This window comes from Cibotium barometz, chromosome 59 (assembly GCF_041138505.1).
Source record: "Cibotium barometz isolate CiBa-2024 chromosome 59, ASM4113850v1, whole genome shotgun sequence".
NCBI lineage: Eukaryota > Viridiplantae > Streptophyta > Polypodiopsida > Cyatheales > Cibotiaceae > Cibotium > Cibotium barometz.
In genome coordinates, this window is record NC_141104.1 from 39,877,730 (window position 1) to 39,890,764 (window position 13,035).

The window sequence follows — 13,035 nt, forward strand, 5'->3', positions numbered from 1 at the left end:
TTGATAGTGAGACTATAAATCAAACCAAAAGTCAAGACAAAGAAATTTGGAGACTGGACGTGGCAATTTGCAAAGACAGGTTGGAAACATCTGTCAGAAAATATACAGAAAATAGAAGAAATATATCATATACAGTAAAAGTAAACAGCATTCACGCCGAAAGTACCAGAAGCAGAACGGGACAAAAGGAGGGCGGCACTTGGCGGTGGCGCAATAGAGACACGAGCCGGACGGCCGGGACGGCCCTCTTTATTAATGGCACAGCACCATACATTGCGACAAAGTTTCTCAACTCTAATAATCAGAATATATATCGTCAGTTTAGAGAGAGACTCAAAATGCTAGCCTGTGGCTGGTGAAAGGGACAATACAACTGCTCTATTTGTGCTGCACAACATTTGAAAAAAAAAACTCAAATTTTTGTTCATTTTTGAGCCTATTTCAATCCCCCCTCCAAAGCAAGGAAAGAATACAAGGTCGCATGGAAAAAGGAATTCAGAGAAGCTTCAGGGAATGCGAAGCTTTCCCCTATACAATATATCTGTGCAAGCCTTTTTGCCTATGATTAGGAGAGAATATCAAGAAAAAGAATGTGCTCTTATTAATCTTAATACAAGTAATTAAAAACTCCGATGAGCTCTCCTCTTTTTGATGTCCTCCCCAGTCCCCCCTCACCATGGGCTCAAAGTAAAAACGGCTTTTACTGGCCGGTGATCCGAGCTTTTGATGGAATCAATGGCATCGTAGTCGCACACGTCTACTTTAATGCAGCCTCTTCTACCTTCTTTTACTTTGTACAAAATTCGGTCGGTCCACGATGGGACCCTTTCCTACCAAAATCACCAAAAACCTTTAAAATTGTGGCTAAAAAAAGAAAAAATGTTACCGTCACACAGCGTTTGAATACACCATGGTACCTTTGGGCTTGTGTCGTAGTTGTCCGTTCCAACATCATACTTGTAAGTGGGGCGGAAAGACAAAGGGCCTTCTCGAAACCCTTTGAAAGCATGCCCTCTTTGAATCTCCCTCGACAATTGATCCTTGTGCCATAGAGACTACAATGCATTGAAAGTTTTGTGTATCAGCACTTTGAGATTATAAACAAATAAGCAAAAGAGAAGAATTCTCTAAACACCTGGGGCCTAAATAGGGGGCCATAATGAGTGAAAAAAAGAAATCTTTCATTAATCTTGTGAAAAGCTAAGGTTATCAGGCACTATTGTTAACTAAGTTTAATGTAGTCGATTAAACGTTGCGCGTCTCCCTTTTCTTCACACCATGAACGACTCCAGGCACCGTCCGTTGCGAATGGTGCACAACCGCAGGCACCATTCGTTTGACACACATGCTACTCTTTCTAGCATCTCTTTTAAAACCATCTTCTCTCTCTCCCTCTCTCATTTCCTTTAATCTCCTCTAAAACCAGGGGCAGACTGTGCATCTCCTCTCTCTCTCGCATCTCCTTTAATCTTTTCTAAAACCATCTCCTTTCCTTCTCTAGTCACCTAGCAGCAGCGTACAAAGGGGCAAACTGTGCAAGGGTGAGCACAGAACCGCACCACAGTAGTACGCGGGTGTAGAAGTAGTATATAACAGAGGAGACTCCGTGCCCATGAACATGGGCATAAAATAGAGAGTAGGTCTCTCAAACTTTGCGGAATTCAACCCACCAGCCACCACCCTGCCCACCATGAACATGGGTATAAAATAAAGAGTAGGTCTCTCAAACTTTGCAGAATTCAACCCACCAGTCACCACCCCGCCGCCCAACAATCACTAAAATAAAGGTGGATGTGGAATCTACCGTCGGAATATCTTTTTATTAAAAAAATGCATCCACATAGGTATACTGATTGAGAAATTTCAAATCAAATGAAGTGAAATGACACGTACCTTGTAGAGGTTTTGATTAATTAACGCATCCACAAGGCTCCTATGGTCTTGTATCCTGTAGTTGAGATCACCAAGCCATACCACAAGGTCCGAGTCCTCAACTGCAGTAGTAGTTGTGCTGAGGTTCTCGCTTCCATTGAAATTATTAACATGGTAGGTGGTTGGTGTGTCATCCTCCACAGAAATATTCAAACATGAGGACAGCCTCGGTGAGGGCGACCTAGAAGAAAAGAGGGACTGGCTGATGCGCTGGAATTGAGAGTTCCTCTCTTCTACGTTGCTCTCGTGAGCTGCACTGAACACATCTACGAAATTAATCTCCATCACTCAATTCTTCTCAAACACAAACGATGCACATAACATTCTATTAACTAGGTTATTACTAATGCATGTAGGTGCAGACATAGCTGCAAAGCACATAATTCTATTAGCAACTTATTGATTTGATATTATCAATGCATGTATGGGTAGACATAGCTACAATGCACATAACGCTATATTAACAAATTATTTACACATGATTAATGCTCGAACATTGCATTTTAGTGGATACAATACACATACATCATCCTGTAGGCCAAGTGTTGAAACCGATATATGAGATTCTTGCTCGAGAGTCGAATGTATGGGTGGACAATGCAGCATAATAACTGTAAGAACAATTGCCAAAACATGCAAATACGCTTACGCGAGAGGTGAGACACTATGAAGAGAAATGCAGCCTCTTTGAACTTGAAAGAAACGGCAACGGCTCCCTTCTGGCGCCTAACAACAGCACCAAAACCTCCACCCCCTACTTTATCCACTCTGACATCTGCGCCCAATGTCAAAAAGCACTAGAATGTTCAGAACAAGCTTCTTTTATTTGTAAGTTAAACAAGAAGAAGAAGAAAAATGATCACAATGAGCTTGCCTTCAAAATGTGCCTCTAGAATCTTTCTGCTGATGATGAAGAGCTGGAGCGACATCATGGCAGCTGTGGCTACAAGGCTATGGACAATCCCGAGGAGGAGAGTTAGAGCCAGCTCTCACAAATGCGCACTTGGGTGGAGTTAAATAGGGGAATATACTTCGAGGGGTTCTTCCAATACCTGTGGCCTTCACCAAATGCTCCCATCAACAGACTTTCTGCATCACAGCTCGGGACCTCTTGCAGCCCCACTACGAACAAGTCATGCGGCTCGTTGCCAAGAGATCCAGCGAGTTTGGCAAGGTCTTGAAGCGCTGCTTTCTGCTAACACATTAGAAAATGTTTTGAGTCTCAAAAACTCCATAGAAAACAAGGGCACCCTGCATTTTGTGCTAACGCAGGACAATAGATGTATTTCATTACCTTGCCATTCATGTTCCATGTGACGGTGTAGACACGCAGATGAGTTCTGGAGATGCTCACTTTGAGGCGCTCTGGGGCATACTTGTCTCCATTGATGAGCTTTCCTAGCTTGTTGATCATGTGCTTCTGGCACTCGCAGAGCGTATCTGGATTAACACCGCCGGCCCAGGTAGGAAAATGAAAATCAAAGGTTCTTGCGATGCCCTCCAAGGCAAACAGATCGGCTTCTATGAGGCCGTCCACCTTGTCCCTACTGTCGTGTGGAGGACCCGGAGGTAGCCCGATTTGCAAAACCTGCTCGTGGGCGGCGCACGTCCGGGCGGACGATTGGGAATGAAAGCTGGACCGGCCGTCGTCCCCGTCTGAACTCTCCAAGTAGCTCTCCTTGGAGTCTTCCTCTTCGTTGTAGAAAATAAGGGATCTCAGATTGGGGCTCTCGTTTAACTTACCGGCGAACTGAGCGCAACAAACCCACATGCGCGGCTCTCGGTGGCGGGAACAGGCATTCTTACAAATGCAGTTGCCCATGTCCCCCTCACTCCAATACCCATCTTCTTATATTTTCCTCTTGTAGCTTGCACCCATCTAAAGTCATTAACATCCGTTGCCTCAAACGCTGTGTGCACACCATCAGTCTAACCTCTCTCCATCGTCATTCTCATCTTCTCATTCTCTCACCACAAAATCCATTCCCTGATCACCTTTAATTATGACCTGCCAGGGTACATTATATAGCTAGTTAGGCCCCGAAGATTGCCAAGAAAGCCAAGACAATTATCTAGTAAAATTTTGAAAACTAAGCATCTAAGCCATTCCATGTTATGTACACATGGAAGGATGCGCACACAGCTTACCCGCAGAACGAAACGCGCCACTAGAAAATGGGGCGAGACAAGCTTTTAGTTTTAGAATACCCTCTCATGTGGCATCCTCACCTTTGCTTTCCAGCTATCTTAACCCTGTTCATCTTTCTCTTCATAACGAACCGCTATAGGTAATCTAGAACGTCACTGGGCAAGGACCTAAAACAGCATATAAAGTAGAGTCTATCCCGAACGGCCAAGCTTCTCAATGGAGGTAGACGTGAAGATGGGTGGTCCACAGTATCACGCTGCACATCACAGTATCGTCTATACCATCAATAACCATCCGACGATTAATTATGGTCGTAAGTTCTAAACAAGTGCAATTGGTTTCCAAACACTCCTCGATTAAGGTTAGTTACAAAAATGATCACATTGCGGTTGGTGGTATCATCGACATTTACACCCTAAGTTCGTCACCCTTTCAACAATGTAAGAAAAACGATAGCCTGGAGGCTGGTACGTCCTCAGGATGGTCCTCTCATGAGGACGAGAAACGCATGCTTAAACGAGGAAGATATGAAGAAGCCCAGATTCCGAATAGTGAGAGACAGCATCAATTCTTAAAGGCTGACAAACAGGTAGAACAGCGGGTCCGGGGGCACTTACTTCATGAAATGCAGGGCGTTCGGGTAAGAGCTTTAGGAGGACTTCTTCACCTGTAGCCTGTAGCCGCTGTACCCCTGCCTGAGGCTTGGAATTCGGCTCAAAAAAGCGGCCTAATTTGAGCTGAGCACTGCGCAGACAATAGACTTACTGGAAAGCAGTACAAAGGGGAACGAGACGAAGCAAACTGATGCAAAGTCTGTGAACTTTGAAGGTTGGCTTGAAAAGAATCAGAGATTCAGAAGGAAAGGCAAAATGAAAGACAGCGATTCAGTACGAAGGCTGTAGTGTAGGGGCTTTGATCGCAAAAAGAGAAGTCTAATGAAGGGGGAACTCGGGACTCGGGAGAAGGACACGCGGGCCGAGGGAGCTGCAGGCTGGGCCTGGACCTGGTGTGCTGGCACGTGCAGCGCAGGCGCCGGTGGTGCTATACTCTATTGCTGTACACTAAAAACGGGAATAGTCCGAATAGAGCGTAAAGTAAACGGCCCCTTGTGCCTGCCGTCCACAGTACCGGCCGGGGAGACCCAAATGGTGTTCTGGCATGTTGCCGCCGGCGCCTTGCCGGCTACGAACAAGCGGCTGAGTCGCTTCCCCGCTTCAATGCCTCCTCATGCGTTATCTTATCATTATGCACTGGCCGGGGGGCTCTCCCACGCGTTCTCTTCTCTTCTTATTATTATGTACTCTCTTCCACTCACCACTGAACCGACGTGACCGAATCCCGTTCGCCGCATCATGCATGTGAGTCTGTGACACCGTGTGCTTTGGGTTGCATGCGAGTCTGTGAAATTGTGAGCTTTGGGTTGTAAGATTTTACCCAAATTTGAAGGTCGTGTAACTACATTGTTTTACGGTACAAACCTGAGTTTTGCCCAGCCGCAAGTTGTAACGCATCGTATGTTCGAGGTACTTTCCTGGAATTAAACCTTAAAACAGTGCTGGCAACTTGCAACGGATTTAGATCTCAAGAGCCGTTGAGAAACTCCGGTGGGAAAGTCCTCGTGGTTTAAATCTAGATACGGGCGGGTACTGCTAAACCAGCTTAGAAGTTAGAGTCCGTTCACATAGAATGGCTGGTGACCCCCTAAGAGCCTGCTCACACATAACAGCGTTTTTGCATAAAGTTCTTTTACGTAATAACTAGATTCGTATATGACTAAAGACAAATGATGGGGAGGACCAATAAAATTGGAGAATTAAATCTAGCAACTTGTTTTTGAAATGGGCAATGCTCCAATTTGATGTTTGCTTGGATTCTACATTGCCGTGATGGTATCCAGAAGTGAACCAAACGTAACGTGTGAAGAAGCCCTAAGTGGTTGGCTCACTAGCTTCCTACCAAGATAGTGTACGCCAAGTTGCCAACGCTTAATGGACCACCAAGGGTCATCTAGCTGCTTCTGGAGGTGGCATTTAAATAACCATTTAGGATTTAACACGAGTCCCCTAAACGCTAGCCATATTCTCATAAGGAGGCCACTTGAGCTTGGGAAAAGTTATAGAAGTCTAAATCTAGATATCGGGTACTCCTAAAGTCTATTCACATAGAATGATTAGTGCCCTGTTCACATATTCTCATAAGGAGGCCAGTTGAGCGTGGGAAAAGTTCTAGAAGTTTGAATCTAGATATTGGGTACTCCTAAAGTCTATTCACATAGAATGGTTGGTGCCCCCTAAGAGCCTGCTCACACATAACATTGAGTACACGCATTTTTTGATAAAGTTCTTTCAAGTAATAAATAGATTCGTATAGGACTAAAGAAAAACGATAGGGTCCAATAAAAATGGAGGATAAAATCTAGTGCAATTGGATTTTGAAATAGGCAATGCTCCAATTTGATCCAAGTTGCAACGATGGTATCCAGATGTTAACCACCTATTAGCATGTGAACAACCCTAATAAGTGGATGGGTCACTAGCTTCCTACTAAGATAATTTATGCCAACCCTTGATTTACCAGCAAGGGTCATCAGCAACTTCTAGAGGTGGCATTTAAATGGTTGTTATGAGAGTAGTTAAATTTAAATGCCAGCTAGATTCTCATAAGGAGGTTGCTTGAGTGTGAAGAAAATTATGGCAGTTTAAATCTAGATATCAGGCACCCCTAAAGTCTGTTCACATAGAATGGTTGGTGACACCTAAGAGCTTGCTCACACATAACAGGGAGTACACACATTTTGCATAAAGTTCTTTCAAGTAATAAATAGATTCATATAGGACTAAAGATAAATGATAGGGGCAAATAAAATTGGAGGATTAAACCTAGTGACTAGATTTTGAAATGGGCAATGATTTCATTATAAGGGTGGTTAGATTTAACATTAGTCCCTTAAATGCCAACCAAGCTCTCAGAGGAGTCCACTTGAGTGTGGGAAGAGTTATGGTGATTTAAATCTAGATACCAGGTACTGCCAAACTGACTTTAGAGTTTGTTCACATAGAATGGCTGGTGACCCCTAAGAGCCTGCTCACACATATTAGGGACTACATGCATTTTTGCATAAAGTTCTTTCAAGTAATAAATAGATTCATGCAGGACTAAAGACAAATGGTGGGGAACACTAAATTTGGAGGATTAAATCTAGCAACTAGTTTTTGAAATGGGCAATGCTCCAATTGGTGTAATTTCCTTACATTCTAAGTTGCCATGATGGTATCCAGATGTAAACACTAGTTTTAATGTGTGAACAAGTTATAAGTGGCTGGCTCATCAACTTCCTACCAAGATAATTCATGCCAACCCTTAATGAACCACCAAGGGCCATCTAGCTACTTCTAGAGGTGGCATTTAATTGAATGTTACAAGGGTAGTTAGATTCAACATTAGTCCCTTAAGTGCTAGTCATACTCTCAGAAGAAGGAGGTCGCTTGAGCATGGGAAAAGCTATGGTGGTTTAAATCTAGATGTTGGGTACTGCGAAAGTCTATTCACATAGAATGGTTGGTGACCCCCTAAGAGCATGCTCACACATAATAGGAAGTATATGCATTTTTGCATAAAGTTCTTTCAAGTAATAAAGAGATTCGTGCATGACTAAAGACAAATGATGGGGACCAATAAAATTGGATGCAATTGAGTGGTGTGGATGAATCAAAAGGGGGTGAGGGAAAGGTGAAAAGAACCCCCATCGGGGAGTGAAATAGAACATGAAACCGTGAGCTCCCAAGCAGTGGGAGGAGAATCGGATCTAGGATTGAATCTAGTAACTAGTTTTTGAAATGGGCAATCATCTAGTTTAATGTTTGCTTGGATCCTAGGTTGCCATGATGGTATCCAGATGTGAAGCACATGTTAATGTGTGAACAAGCCCTAAGTGGTTGGTTCACTAGCTTCCTACCAAGATAATTTAATGAACCACCAAGGGTCATCTGGTTGCTTCTAGAGGTGGCATTTAAACGAGGTGGTATTTAAACGATTGTTACAAGGGTGGCTAGATTTAACAGTAGTCCCTAGCATGTTTAAAAAGTCTTGTAGCCTGTAGATCCATAGTTGATCCACATTTATCAATGAGCAATAGCTTGAAGTTTTATTTTTGTAAGGGGCCGTTAGATTATATTAGATGTAATAGGAGAAAGAAACAAGTACACAATATTTTTTACTTGAAAAGCTTATGAGGTAGGACTCAGAAATGGTTGAATACATTTAGGGTTTGATAGCCCTGAAGAAATATCTAGAACCTTGGGGATAAGGTTACTATAAACAACCTTGATTATTGTTTAGGCCGTAATGATTTCAAAAAATATTATTTTTGAAACCAACTTTGGTGGAGTAAACTGGACAATCGTGAGGTGATCAAAGTGATACCCTCAATGCGAGAACATAACCTTAGAAGCTATGCTTTTAATCACACCCTTATGAGGTGAAGGTGGTGCCATTTGTGCTTTAAGGGATCATGCGAGGATATAATAGATGCAACGTTGTGCCGCTCATATATGGAGATACGTTAATGTTCTAAATCTCACGAATTCAATAAATGGATTCTAGAAATTGGAAATGGTACAATAGACATGCCAAATAACGAAGGTATGGTGGTAATTCCATAACGAATGCTGCATGATGGAAGCTCTTTGCAAAGTTTGCTTGCAAAGTTTGCTTGAATGGGTTTACATAGATCTTTAAAGAGTGTAAGATTATGCAAGGTTCTTCAAAGACCACGCTGTCCTTGCACCCCAAAACCAAGAGGTTGATGAGATCAACAACCTTGCCTTGAGTGTATGGTTGGACAAGAAAGGGAGTACCTTAGTGCTAATTCAATGGCTTCTTCTACACACAACAATCTTTTGTATACAGTTGAGTACCTAAATAATTTAAATTTGGGTGGTGGTTATTCTCCCCATCGCTTGCTTTTGAAGATAAATGCCCCTATTATCTTGCTACGTAATTTGGATCCTTTGTGAGGATTCTATAATGGGACCAGACTAATATGCAAGCAAAAGTGATAGAAGTAGAAACTATCACAGCCACTCACATTGGTGATATGGTCTTTATCCAAAGGATATGAGAAGGAGACAATTTCCACTGAGGCTAGCACTTGGTATGACTATAAAAAGTATCAAGGACAGTGTTAACCCATTTCTAGGGTTAACAAGAGCTACTACCATTATCTTATATCAAGTAGTCAAGGTAGACACATCAAAAAGTCATACATTCAAGATATGAAGCAATTGCATCCAAATATATGGACGGGCGCTCGTAATGGTTTGACGGAATACTTATGGCGATACCCATTTCAAGAGCATGTGGTAGTAAGTTGGGATGAAGTCCTAAGTGATATACTTCATGGATATATTATGAAAGTAGTCATTATAATAGCATTAGGCCTCTTATGAGCCTAATGTGCTTGCCGGGCACAGTTTAAGTGAGTGTGAACACTTATGGCCATGTATATAAGTGAATTTCTCTCATAGTACAATATGCTCTCCCATTGTACAATAGATTCTTGCTCTTGCTAATCTCTCTCTCTAATGCATGCTAGTGAGTGTGAGTGACTGATGTGAGGTGAGAGGAGGGACGAGTACACGTAGTGCAACGTGATGGTGTGACAACGCTCACAGGAGGTATGGTGGAATTTCTTCTCAAGGAGTTGTAGAGCTTGGAGGTCTTAATGTTTACGAGCTCGGCCATTGGAAAGATCCTCTACGACAGTTGCGGTTCACCAGGTAATCTCTTGTTGGATGTGTTTCAAGGGAGGTTAGGGTGAGCCATAACAGACAGACATTGAGTGTCTTGTGAAAGTATATGTGAGAGATAATGTGGACAATGAAAGTAGTAATGCAACTTTGGATAGAGTCTATATAGTCGATGTTGTGTACAAAGAGGTTTTTGGATATGGCATCTAGATGAATACAGATGACATATGTTTCCAAAAGATAGTGAATGTGATATTGATACCTTTGCTTGCAATTGCTTTTGAATACTCATGGGAGATCTTTATATATAAGATCAACCGATGTTGTTAAAGTAAGCAAATCCAAGGTAAATGATTGCAAAGATATCATAGATATATTCAATGCGATCCTTGAGTATGTTGTTCTTCTTTCCAAGTTGATTTAAGATTTTTTTTTGACCTAGATTTATTTATTATTGTGATATATGAGACAGCATGCATTAGGAGAAGGATGACTAATTTATTTAACTTCATCACCAACACCGGCGCTATTGTTCCTCTCGTAGCATTTTCAAATGTATGCATTATTCTTAATTTTGGTTTGATAGCATATCTTAAGCTAAAACTACAGCCCCATGCAGATCCTTAAATATGGAAAGGCCCTATTGCCGTTAGTTGAGGTTCTTAAAATTGTTGTCGGGGCTAGGTAAGTTAAAAAGTATGGTTAGTGTACGAGAAGACATGCATAATTTTATGATGGAAGATATTAAAGTTTGTGTTTACAGGGACATTCCAAACAAGTGTTTGTTTACGATATTTCTCTTTGAGCTTATAGACGATGACAAAGAGTGTCAATTTACTTGCCATGGCTATTCAATGGTCGATGCTATGAGGAGACGCAAACATCAATGGCAATTTCAATTTCATGTAACCTACTTGATTCAATCTCCTTTGCACGGATGGCAAGTGGTTGGTAGTGGAGTATATCATAACATTAGATAAACATTTTTAGGCCCACAACCATTACCTGGAATGAACAATCATAAAAAAGTTAGTGTATTGATATTTTGTCCCTATGAAGGTGAAAATATTTTGATATTCAATTAACAATCATAAAAAAGTTGGTGCATAAGTTTGGAGCATCAGCAAGGTTCTTTAAAAAGATTTAAAAGGGGTTTATTACCCTGATGTAGAATGTTTCGTAGCATAACAATTGCTCCAAAGGGCAATGCCTCTTACAAAACTAAATGATCTTCTTCTTTGATGTCTTTAGTTTTTCCTTCTAATATGAGAGAAAAATTAAATTAAAATGTAGATGTTTACCTATTGATTTGTAGATCTACTTTCGACTCAAATTAAAGTGCTTTTTTAAATTGTCTCTTTCAAGCACACACACACACACACACACACACAGAGAGAGAGAGAGAGAGAGAGAGAGAGAGATTTATACATGTTGGTTGACACATAAAAGAAGTAAAGAAGATTTTTCTTTTAATGGTGGTGAGTGATATTACTTAGAATGTCATTGACAAGGAGAACATTTACCTTTATATTTGGTGACGTGAAAGATATCCCTGGTAATGGTTATCTATATTAGCAATTATGGTTTGCATTGTTTGCTATACTCTAATTAATCATCATTGTTCATATTATAGATCCTCCTTCTTGGGAGCAGCAAGAAAATGCACCTTTATTGATGAAAAGAAGTAAATTGTAATATGTGTGTGTGTGTGTGTGTGTGTGTGTATATAGCATTTACTTATGAACTTAGAGAGAGAGAGAGAGAGAGAGAGAGAGAGAGAGAGAGAGAGAGAGAGAGAGTTTTCTATGTGTTGATTGACATATGAGAAAAGTTTAGGAGGGTTTTCTATGTAACGAGCACTAAGGATGTCATCGACAAGGAGAATGTTCACATTTATATTTGGTGAGGGACAACAGATCCAAGGTATTAATTAATCCAATTAATCATTCTTTCATATTATTAGCTACAATATGGTTCTCATTGTTTTCTATAAGCTAATAATCCTTATTATTTATGTAATATAAATTCTCCTATGTGGGAAGCAAGTGTATCACTATTAATAAGCTAATAATCCTTATTATTTATGTAATATAAATTCTCCTATGTGGGAAGGGTAAGCAAGTGTATCACTATTAATTGATCCCTTAGAGTTTGCATGTGTTTACGGTATAGAAACTTACATTTTACACATTTATTTTGTGGTATATGTCATGTATTTTTTTGAGTAATTTATTTTTGGAATAGGGAATAGCTTTATTTTTTTGAACCAAGCTTACTGCTAGGGTTGTATGGACAAGACCTTGATAGAAATATTTAGCATCCTTGGACTCTACAATCCAGGCGTGCAGATCATCATTGATCTCAGCTCCATGTTACTGTCACCTTTATGGACTATCGAGGGCCTGTAAACATAGATCTTCAATGTATGGGGGGTCTAGACAATATGGTCCATTTGGATTTAAAATTTATAGGCCTATTGTGCTGCCTATACATACACCTCCCTTTGCCCACAATAAGGTTTTAATTTTAGCAAATTTTTCTTTCATAAGCATTGAAGTTTTATAATTATTTAACATTAATTTTTTTAAAATATAGGCTGGGTAGGTGCACGTGATGATTCTATGCCTCCAAGGAGAAGGAATGTGCTTGCTCGAATACTCTTTTTTGAAGGTTCCCCATAACACTTCTCTTAACGAGATGAACAAAAGTAAAGTGTAATATATATGACTTATAAATTTATTTATGTGCAAGTCAATGATGCTAGAGCTCTATGGAGTGTTTTGTGCTATTTAAGAACTTAACACTATTTATTGGCATTTTAATGTGGCTCATGTGGAAGGATATTTTTGGTTATGAATAATTTTTTAGCTACATTTTTTTTGGGGGCGATTTATTCAAGTAATCATAATTTTTTAGCTACACTTTTTTTTGGGACGATTTATTCAAGTAATCATAATTAGTGACAGAGAGATAGCAAAGACCAAGGCACAAGGAGAGGAGAGAAAAGAGAAATCTTGGATTTCTAAAAAAAAGAGGAAAAAATCCCTTAGATGATTGACCCTTTGTATTCGGGTTTCCATTCCTAAGTTTTGCTTCTTAATGTCTTATTTACATACATTTCACTTCTTCATGTCTTTTATTTACATACCGCAATAACACATGGGTTGAGTACTAGTTATTCTCTAACGTTTATACATCTAATTTGAA

General features: G+C 40.5%; 1 protein-coding gene across 2 annotated transcripts; it reads right to left on the reverse strand.

The window, feature by feature from the left end:
* Positions 1-397: 397 nt before the first annotated feature.
* On the reverse strand, positions 398-5,101 carry LOC147605789 (type IV inositol polyphosphate 5-phosphatase 11-like). Of its 2 annotated transcripts, XM_086793108.1 has the most exons (9): positions 4,699-4,996; positions 4,081-4,337; positions 3,227-3,940; positions 2,985-3,124; positions 2,807-2,883; positions 2,582-2,707; positions 1,894-2,183; positions 918-1,055; positions 398-830 (listed from the first exon to the last, which is right to left on the reverse strand). In XM_086793108.1, the coding sequence occupies exons 3-9, from the start codon at positions 3,752-3,754 to the stop codon at positions 672-674; spliced, it is 1,458 nt and encodes a 485-aa protein (XP_086649234.1). In that variant the 5' UTR covers positions 3,755-3,940; positions 4,081-4,337; positions 4,699-4,996; the 3' UTR covers positions 398-671. The 2 variants fall into 2 exon arrangements, with proteins under 2 accessions (XP_086649234.1, XP_086649233.1); XM_086793107.1 differs by lacking the exon at positions 4,081-4,337 and having other exon boundaries at positions 4,699-5,101.
* Positions 5,102-13,035: the final 7,934 nt, after the last annotated feature.